The sequence below is a fragment of the Physcomitrium patens genome, chromosome 21 (genome assembly GCF_059467195.1).
Source record: "Physcomitrium patens ecotype Gransden chromosome 21, ASM5946719v1, whole genome shotgun sequence".
NCBI classification, from domain to species: domain Eukaryota; kingdom Viridiplantae; phylum Streptophyta; class Bryopsida; order Funariales; family Funariaceae; genus Physcomitrium; species Physcomitrium patens.
This window is the reverse complement of record NC_143430.1, coordinates 11360077-11370742: the sequence shown is the minus strand read 5'-3', so window position 1 is coordinate 11370742 and position 10666 is coordinate 11360077. Positions and strand designations below refer to the sequence as shown.

General features: G+C 37.7%; 1 protein-coding gene across 1 annotated transcript; it reads left to right on the top strand.

The window, feature by feature from the left end:
* The first annotated feature begins 552 nt into the window (after positions 1–552).
* Positions 553–2904, top strand: LOC112274197 (tubulin beta chain). The gene is made up of 3 exons (XM_024503455.2): positions 553–1112; positions 1280–1549; positions 1754–2904. Exons 1-3 carry the CDS (start codon positions 719–721, stop codon positions 2419–2421), a joined length of 1332 nt encoding a protein of 443 aa, XP_024359223.2. The 5' UTR covers positions 553–718; the 3' UTR covers positions 2422–2904.
* The last annotated feature ends 7762 nt before the right edge of the window (positions 2905–10666 follow it).

Below are 10666 nucleotides of genomic sequence, written 5' to 3'. Positions count from 1 at the left end.
AGGGCGTGGCCATGACTAGTCTCTCTCCTCATCCGCTAAAATGTCACAGTATGTCCAAAATTCATCGGCATTGGTTTCATCCATGGTAACGAAACTCGAGTGCAGTAGACGACAAAATGGAAGGATGCGACCAGGGATGAACGGGAAGAGTATCATTAATGCGAGACCCTTGGAGTTGAAGGCCACGAGTGGGACAGCGATGCCGAGAAAAATTTGAAAATCGCTCATCCCAGACAAAATATCTGTGGGCCAGCCAGGGTTTCCCAGCCAGCTGCTCTGCCGTGCCAGCCGTAGATCTGCTCATCCGACGGCCACTGCGCCCCATCCTGGACTTGTACCCTCCGGCATTTGGAAAGTGTCAGCCTCTCCCTGACGAACATTTCACCTCGGCTGCCCGGGAGGCCAGGAGCGTCAGATGGGAGATCTGACGGCGGGGCGGAGGAGAGACCTGAACCGGCGGGCAGGGGAACGATGTCGTTGCTTGTTCTTCTGGCTGAGGCGTCCATCCCCTTTACCTCCGCTGTGTGTTTCAAAGGCCGATATCTGCGCTTCCCTTGCGGACCGAGCTCTGTCCCGCTCGCTTACTTCTCTCCCACCGAGCTTCCGAGGTTGGGCATTCCCACCCTTCCTTCTCTTCTCCTCTCCTTCTCTGCTCTTCTTCTCTGTTGTCTGCGGATTAGGTCTTGTGGTCTTTCGAGCTTCGCACAGCTTGAGCAAGATGAGAGAGATCTTGCACATCCAGGGTGGGCAGTGCGGTAACCAGATCGGATCCAAGTTCTGGGAGGTTGTTTGCGAGGAGCATGGCATCGACCCTACGGGGTCGTACAAGGGCGTGACGGACTTGCAGCTGGAGCGCATCAATGTGTACTTCGACGAGGCGAGCGGCGGGCGATATGTGCCGCGTGCGGTGCTGATGGATTTGGAGCCCGGAACAATGGACAGCGTTAGGACGGGTCCGTATGGACAGATTTTCCGACCCGACAACTTTGTGTTCGGGCAGACTGGTGCCGGAAACAACTGGGCTAAGGGACACTACACGGAGGGAGCTGAGTTGATCGATTCTGTTTTGGACGTGGTGCGCAAGGAGGTGGAGAGCTGCGACTGCCTGCAAGGTATGCCCGTCGTTGTTGTGTGGTTGGTGGACGTATGAGTGTGTGGTTCCTTATCCCGTGAGGGTGTAATGGCTTGGTCCCATGACTGCGTTGCACAGCTGGTGCGGCGAGATGTGAGGCCGGGTTTTGACAGGGCAGGGTGGGTTACACGATTGCGCGATGTGCAGGTTTCCAGTTTTGTCATTCTTTGGGAGGAGGGACCGGATCCGGAATGGGGACGTTGCTGATTTCGAAAATCCGAGAGGAGTACCCCGACAGGATGATGCTGACGTTCTCGGTGTTTCCTTCGCCTAAGGTGTCTGACACCGTTGTGGAGCCGTACAATGCGACCTTGTCAGTTCACCAGCTGGTAGAGAACGCGGACGAGTGCATGGTGTTGGACAACGAAGCGCTGTACGATATCTGTTTCAGGACATTGAAGCTGATCACGCCCTCATGTGAGTGACAGATGACCTGGGGATGAGCTTTTGGTTGTACGGCATTGGTGTGGTGTGGTGTGGTGTGGGAGGACATGGGCGCGGATGTCGATGTGGTGGGGGTAGGTGAGGTGCATGGGTGAGGAGTAGGGCGTGTGTTCTTGAACGTGGTGTTTGGTGTGGTTGGAATGTGACTGATGCGTGTTGTCTTGCGGGGATACGCAGTCGGAGACTTGAACCACTTGATTTCTGCGACAATGAGCGGGATCACTTGCTGCCTGCGATTCCCCGGGCAGCTGAACTCCGATCTCCGGAAGCTGGCCGTGAACCTGATTCCGTTCCCCCGTCTACACTTTTTCATGATTGGTTTCGCACCGTTGACATCGAGGGGTTCTCAGCAGTATCGATCGCTGACGGTTCCCGAGTTGACTCAGCAAATGTGGGACTCGAAGAATATGATGTGCGCGGCTGACCCCCGGCACGGTAGGTATTTGACGGCGTCGGCGGTGTTCCGGGGCAAGGTGTCGACGAAGGAGGTGGACGAGCAGATGATCAACGTGCAGAACAAGAATTCGTCGTACTTCGTGGAGTGGATTCCGAACAACGTGAAGTCGAGTGTGTGTGACATTCCCCCGACGGGTTTGAAGATGTCGTCGACGTTCATCGGTAACTCGACGTCGATTCAGGAGATGTTCAGGCGTGTGAGCGAGCAGTTCACAGCCATGTTCAGGAGGAAGGCTTTCTTGCATTGGTACACGGGCGAGGGCATGGACGAGATGGAGTTCACGGAGGCGGAGAGCAACATGAACGATTTGGTGTCGGAGTACCAGCAGTACCAGGACGCGAGCGCCGAGGAGGAAGGCGAGTACGAGGAGGATCTGGAGGAGGCTTAGGCGCGCGGTTGGCTGGAAGAAGAGTCGAGAAGCGATGTGCGGCAGCGGCAGCAGCAGGAGGGGCAGGCAGTCAGGTGCAGCACGTCGCTGGGGTGATGCGGAGGGACTTTGCCGGTTGGCTGGGGTACAGAAGCGAGGGGTAAATATAGTAAGATTACGCGCGGCGGAAGGACGCGATGGCCAACGAGGTGGAGGGGTTGGGGCGGTTTTACGTGTACAGTATGAGACTGACACTGACGTTGATCCTGCGCGAACCACCGGGGCTAGCGGTAGTAGATAGTTGGAGCGAGAGTTCGGGAGCGTTGTTGCGGATAAGCTCCGGCGTTTGACCCCAGGGTGCAACCGTAGTTGCATGGGGGTGGTGGGGGGATTGAAATTGGAACCGGACTTGGAGTTGAGAAGTTCGGGTTGTTTTTGGAGGCAGTTGAAAGACGTTTTTAAGAAGTTTGAGCTGTTGGAAATACATTGTTACCCTGAGCTTAAGCAGTGTGTAGTGGCGATGTGTTTAATTGTCTGATTCCTGTATGTTGGTGTGTGCGAGGCGTGTGAGTGCGTGGTTGTGTGCTTGACGTGGCGGTTATGGGCCGTGCTGTCGGAATGATTTACTGGATTATTTGGTCCATTGGTTTCGTGGACTGGAGACGGTGGATGTTTGTAGTGCTTGTGTGAACAAGGCGGGCATGCAGATGATGGGCTCGCAATAAAGACAGGGTCATGTCGGGTATTGCCCAGATGAAAGTCTCTTTTGGTGATGCCGATACGGAAAATGGAAGTTGGTACAGTCGCACGTTCAGGCGTCATGGGTTGCCTTGGAAGTTTGCATTGGAAGAGAGAGTTGAGGGTGTCCTGGATGATGTCCACGAGGTGGTGTTTGAATCGATGTTGTGCGAAGTAGACCTGAGCACCGATGTGTGACACCGGAATGGTGAGTTTGTGTCAATGAACTGTGAGCGTTTTGATTGAGGCAGACATTCCAAGGGGATGGTTTTTCGGTTTTGTCTTTTAAGGCTGGCGCCTGCCTAGCCTCCTTTGTCCTTCAGCGCATGTTTGCTTGTGACGTTTGCGTTGGGATTGTTAGTATTGGTCTGGATGGAAATTTTATCGTTTCTATCGGCAGCAACTAAGTGCGTCTTGTCATTCCCATGGGAGAGGTCCCCTCTTTCGTTTCGTATTTGTCTAATTTTGAAGTATTGGTTTGCGTTTGCTTTACGGTTTAGTGAATTTACGGAATGGAAATTCATTGAAGCATAGTGTCTTTGTCGATTGCCGTTGTCTTGATATTGATTAGTACGTTTCTGTGTGCTCGCAGCCTTATACAATTTCATATTGTGTCCCTGGTGATGACTGCGTCACCGTGGCCACCGTCTTGTACGCAGAACACAGACTGCGGTTCAGATTTTACGTAGTTTATGGTGAATATCATTTGATTACTTGTCCTGGACCGGTTTGTTTAGTCGGTTGGAAATCGGTTTTTACTTTGGTGACGTTTGCCTGTATTCGGTGCGCATTTATCGTACTGAGTGAGGACGGATGAGACCGATTTGGTAGATGTTGTCTTTCATGCAACATCTACCAAATTCGTCCGTTGTTGTGGTCTTGAAGTGATTAAAAGCTCCTTACGCTCGTTTCGTCGCTTCCGAGCATGAAACAGTGACAATTCCATCGTTCCAGGTATCTAAGAATGTCTTCGTTGCGTCGTTCTTCACATGGATTGGAAACATGCTTAAGCTGAACTTGTTACTTGAGTTTTATGTGAGAGAACCGTGTGATCCAGAGAGGTGGCGGTTCCAGAGGGCACATTGGCAATTCGTTACTACTGAGAGTCTCCAATCTTGGTCAGTCTTTATAGTGAAGGCGGGTGGCTCAAGCATTTTACTTTCCCGGATTCTCACTTTAGACTACTAGATGATTCAGTGTACATGGAGTATTACTTGGGAGACACGGACTTTGTGCTGAGATTTGAAACCTAACATCGGGCTGTGCGCTGTCTGATGCATTATGCATATTCAAAAATGATAATAGAAAATGAAGCACGAGAGCAACAGACGCAACTTGATGGGGAGGAATGTTCGGAGTAGGATGTGACTATTTCGTACATTCGTAATTTGTGTAATGTCGCCAATAGAATAGTCTACTAACCGTGTTTATATTTTTAGTCATTTAATGGATCTAACTGCTTAAGTGATGCGTCAAATTCTTCATCACTTTTAAATATATCACGATAATTTTATCGTTGGTCGTCGTGCCTACTGCAAACCATTGGACGATGATTCATTTACTTTCAAATTGCTTAACTCGTACATGATTATTTTGTTTTTGGCATCGTTACCTTGTTGAAAGTTGATTTGGTTAAGCTGCCTTATTCAACAACAATCAGAACATAATGAACCTTGCCAATTGCTAAATCCGTAGGATTTAATTTGGGAATCGTACAGAACATTAGTTTTAAAATAATTGAGCTTTAAACATTATGGTAGATGAATTCCTATGTCAAGAACTGGTATAATTTCCAATTCTGATATTTTTAATATATTTTTTGTGAATAATTTGTTCTACAAAAGTTGGATATATTTACCATTTTTGGACTAATATTATTACTTTAGACAATCAATGTTAATGCATTGATGCAATTTGTTTTTGGAATTGGGACAATAAAGTTTCTTTAGCAGTACAAAAACATTGGTTGACTGCATTGTCTAACACAATATTAGATTAGGTGGCATTATAAATCTTGTCTATTGAAATCATTATTACATTAATTCAAAGTGCATTAAAATAACTAAAGTGGCTCATTATAAACTTCTTTGAATAGATTCTATAAAGTATATAGATGACACCATATGGCCATCATTGATTGCCTCACTGTTAAATAGAATAAATAACTAAAAACTTGTTTTCATTTTTGACTCCAAATTGTTGCTCTAAAAATCGATGTTATATCTACTACCTTGAAACATTTAAAAAGTTGACTTTAAATAAATTTTGTGGTTATAATAAAAACATATGTAAAAAAATCAAAGTTGATCTAATGCTTCAATTGTTGGTAATAATGTAGAATTAGTTACATTCTAAATAATACACATTGTTTGATACGTTTTTAAATAGATTTAGATTTTTTTAATTTTTTAATAAGAATAATTTATTAGATCTTATAAAGATCCAAGATATTATGAAGACATTTTCTCTAAATGAAATAAAACAAGTTATAGTATTTTCTAGATTGTTCAAAAGTAATTTGTATCACATAAAAAGTTATGCAAAGATGATAGTTTTATTTTAAAACTCATGTATGTATGTATGTATGTATGTATATATATATATATTATTGTCATTTGGCAATTGCAAGATTATATAGATAATTATTGGTATATTAAAAATATCTATATAAATATCATTCTAATTTCTTGAAACTAAAAATTTGACATTTATAATAATATATTGGATATTCTAGTAAATGTGATCTTACTTCAAACTCTTATTAATGAGGCAACCCAATCTATTATGTAGGCCTTGTAGTACATAATGTTATAAGATATGAATATACAACAATGATAGGATTTTTTTTTTTTTTTTTTTTTTTTTTTTTTTTTTAATAATATTGTATGCTATTAAGAAATTTTAAATTATATATATATATATATATATATATGGCCTTGATATTCCTAATCAGAAAGTCTCAAATCTTTTATCATTTGGTCTATTTATAAACTTTGTATTAGAAGATCTTATCAAATAATATGAAAATATCAATTATCATTAGAGATAAAGAGAAGATAGAGTATTACAAAAGTACATTTGGTCATAATAAACCTTAGAAATTATAAGAAACTATAAGTGATACATGTGATTAATTATTGATAAAAACATAAAATGTATAAAATTTAAGATACACAATAGTGGTGATCAATCTTGTACTATAATACTCATCAATATTGCTATACATATAATATTTACCGACATATCTTTATTCTAAAAAATTAAAACCTTCATATTTAAGCAAGAATCTAATATTAAAACTTTGTATAAAGTGAGAATTTAATGTTGTTGAACAATTTATAGACAAAAATTCCTTAGAAAACATGTACATATTGGTAGAGGAAAATTACACCATTAAGTGGATATAGATCAAAGTGTTTGAAATAATATTAAATTATTAACGACTTAATTTTTTTGTAGGAATATGTTAATATGATTTGAATATCTTTTATATTTGAAATGCAACTAATAAGTATATTTACTTAATGGCTCTTTTTAGAATTTAATTGGTTATTTTATTCTCAAGCATAAAATTAGAAACATATTATCTGTAGTTTTTTGATTTGGTTGAATCCATATATAATACTTTGATAAAAGTATTGAATATACTTGCAAAAAATGATTGTTTAATTTTTTTTAAAAAAATCCATCTACAACTTTATTTAAATATCAAATAATGTACAAAGTAGCAATCAATTTATCTATATTTAAAAAAAATTATAAACACCTACCTCTTATATCTATATAATATAAAATTTTAACAAAAAAAATTAAAAAAATAAAAACATAGAGATCTAATAAGATCTTTTGAAATTGTAATAATATTTGAAAATAGCTAGTTTAATAGAACAAATTAAGGCATTCTCTACCAAATTATAAAAAATAATTAAAATGTGTGGTTTATTCTTGATTGATTCTACTTTACATTGTTTTAATCTTTTAGTCCAACTACTTATTGATAGATTTCAATGTTAAGTTCTGTAACTTCGTTGTTTAATGTCCAATTACCAATTAGCCAAATCAAAATGGATAGGGTATACAATTAATTGATTTTCTTATTTCTCTACAGTAATTTGGAAGGACATTTACAACTTATTTATAGCAATGGTAAATTGCTCAAAACATTATCAATTTTTTCCTATGAGACTGACATTGTTGCAAATAACCGGTCAATGTAAGTGTTTTTGCTAATTAAGAATAACAAATTGTAGCATGCAAAGATGTCAATGACATAACTGTGAGAAGAATAGTTTTAGAAGCCTTAAATTTATACTTCTTTGAATCCATGAAAGTACTAAAGACTCAACATTAGCAATTATACAAAAATGAATACTAAATAGACATGATTGATTTGATAAATTTTGTCTATTTGTTTTAAAAACAAACAGTGTATGGTAAAATGATATAGGAATTAAGGGCTAGCAGTATTGAGTATCAGCATTCTATTAATTTTCAGAGAATAAAAATTCATGGAAAATTGATGAATTGTGATTTATTATTATTATAATTATATAACTAGAAATAGTATCTTCTCTTGTTTTGAAGTGTCAACAAGAGTAATATTTTATTAATTTAAAGCTTACAAAGTTTAGGGGGAAATATATGTTTTTATATATATATATATATACGTAAAAAAAGTTCAAATTTCTAGAGAAAGAAAACGATTATGTAGAATGAGAAGGCAATACTAAATGGTTTTGTGTTTACAGTAACAACCGTAATCCATGACCACGTATTCTAAGCTTTGTACTAAACAATTTTTATCTTTAAAAAAAACCCAAGCAATAACTTTTTCTTATGTAATAACCCTATACTATTTCTTTTTCAGTTTTTGTATATTATAATCAAGTTGAAAAGAGACTGAACCCAATAAACTGAAACTAACTACCATAAACAGAGAAGCTAACACAACATATCACTGATAGATTCTTCCTAGGGCAAAGCACCTTGAGCTCTGCACTTAGTCCTTTTCCCAATCACCGAACACATGCTGACTTGCTCATTCGCCTGCCATCTATCTGGGCTGATTCTGAAACTTATATATTATGACAGAGAGAGTGACCGCCTGGCTGTCTCTGTCTGTCTGTCATGTTGAGCGAGCCAAATTCCTGGAAAAAATAGGAGATGCTTTTCAGTAGAACTGGCAAGCTGTGGTTCAAATGGATGGATAGCTCTGAAACCCACTTGGGTAGATTCATGGAGCTGCTATGGTCTTCTGAAGCAGTCAGCTGTCTTTTGAGCTGCCACCTATATTCCCCTGTAACTGGGACTCATGTACACTATAGCGGCAATTTGCTCTATACAACAATATAAACTAGAGTATATTACTGGAGACCTGATTCGACACGGCCAGTCTTCAAAGCTGATAACAAAGAACTCTGGTGTCTTTCGAGATTCGTAGCTGGGTTCTTTGCACATTTACACTGAGCAATAGATCTGTCTCCAAACAAACCGGTTTTTCTACGAATCCATTGAAGGATCGAATAACAACACCTGCGATCATTGGAGTAGGACAATATCCCTATACCAGCAGATAAACCGTATATGCTGTAATGCGAGGATTGGCTCCTTGGTAAGACCAAAATCAGTAGGTGGTCAACATTTTTCATGAAGCATTCCAGTAGCTTTAAGATGATAGTGGATTGGGTGAATGCTTTTCCATTGTTCACCTAAGTTTGTCAATTTCGCAACAAGTGTTTTAATTTCTGAAACTGAAAGTTTTCTTAGTTTTTTCAGTGGGATCAATACAACATAGTATTATTCACATTATGTTTGATTAAAATAAAAAAATAAATGACTATTACAGAATAAAATTTGAGAACCGTTAATGAAAAACATTTGCTTTAGTAATCAAAATCTATTTTGAAAATTTCTCCTAGAAAAAGGAATCTTACATAAAATGTAAACATTGTCTTAATATTTTTTTTGCCATTGTTTGAATGGGGGGTTTCAAACATGGAAAAATTGCAAAACCAAATAATTAGAATTTTCCACTTGATATTTCTAGGATCACTCAAAATATCATATCCAAAATATCATTGTTCAAACCTTAGTATCTTTGATATTTTCTTTGATAAATATGTGACACCCACTTGCCACATAGTGATTTTATAAAATATCAAGTGATATTTTGGTGAAGTATCAAGTGATATCAAGTCAACATAGTAGGTCAAATTAACTTCAAATATTATATTCTAGATTCATCATTTCTTACTCTTTTATACTACTTCTTTGCTCATCTATATGCCTCTAAAGAAGATTGTAGAAAAGGAGATTATTTTGAAAGAACTAAGTATGATTCAATCATTTTTTAGTTGGAAGATCCAAAAAACTTCCAAAAGTTATATGGTTGAAGCAAGACTAAAGTATGAAAAAAGGAGATATTGAAATTTGGAGCTCTGGTTCACTTGGCTAATTAAATGAATAAAACATTGAAGAAAAAATTCAATCTTTCTACAGCCATATGCTAGGTTGTCTACTTACTTTTAAAGCCAAATACATGACTGTTTAAGATTAGTCAATGGATACCAATATTAACATCAATGAAAAAGATCATAAGTAGAGTATATATACAATAGCCACAAATTTTGAGAACCTTATCCATTCTTTAAAAGAATGCATGTTTTGTATAATGCAAGGCTAAATGTGAATTCTCTTTATAAGAGAGACTCCACAACAATAACAATTATCAATTCATTGTTATCATTAGCCAACTTGAACTTGTTGCCTTAGAAAATACTATCCAAGGATATATGAGAGATCTTACATTAAGATGAATCCACAGTGGTGTACTAGGAGGAGCATGATTTCTCACTTTTTCCTATTTTTTAAAAATTTCTATCTTTATTATCATCATTAATTTTCTTAAAATTTCAATCAATTAATAAATTTTCTATTACTATCTCAAAAGAGATGATTTAGCCATTTATTTTAGAGTCCAAAAGAAAATCTCCAAAAAAATGCTACACAATGACTAATACATTTGTAAAGTCATCACAATTAAAAGCTGCTATAATAATAAAATACTTGATTCAATTTAAGCAAGATAATTAGAAAGTTGAGGCTTGTTTACAAAATAATTTAGAATTGAAATAGAAGTTGGAGTGAAATAAGATAGTATTTGAAAGAGAGAAATGGCCATAGAATATGAAAAAAGAGGGATGATTTTGAATTGTGAAAGAAAGAACAAGCTCTTTGACCTAATCTAATCATAGTTAAGCCAAAAAAAGAATATATAAGAAATAAAACAAATTATAGCCATTGTGATGGACATACATATTTATCTATATAAGAAGTTATAGATAAAATATAAATATAGATAAATTTGATATTATCTTTTGATGTAGCTTTTTAAAAGCTTTATAGATGTGTATTTATTTTTATATATGTATATAATTGATTAATAGGTTAAAAAATTAGCCAACAAATTAGTTATGTGTCATATATATAAGAAGTTTGTGGTGTAAGCTAATGATGTAGTATACATATA

Bases quoted from the DNA above. Each gene is read 5' to 3' on its own strand.
- LOC112274197 (XM_024503455.2), top strand. From the start codon at position 719: ATGAGAGAGATCTTGCACATCCAGGGTGGGCAGTGCGGTAACCAGATC. The intron at 1,113-1,279 runs GTATGCCCGTCG...CGCGATGTGCAG, and splicing joins GAGCTGCGACTGCCTGCAAG to GTTTCCAGTTTTGTCATTCT. The intron at 1,550-1,753 runs GTGAGTGACAGA...GGGGATACGCAG, and splicing joins GAAGCTGATCACGCCCTCAT to TCGGAGACTTGAACCACTTG.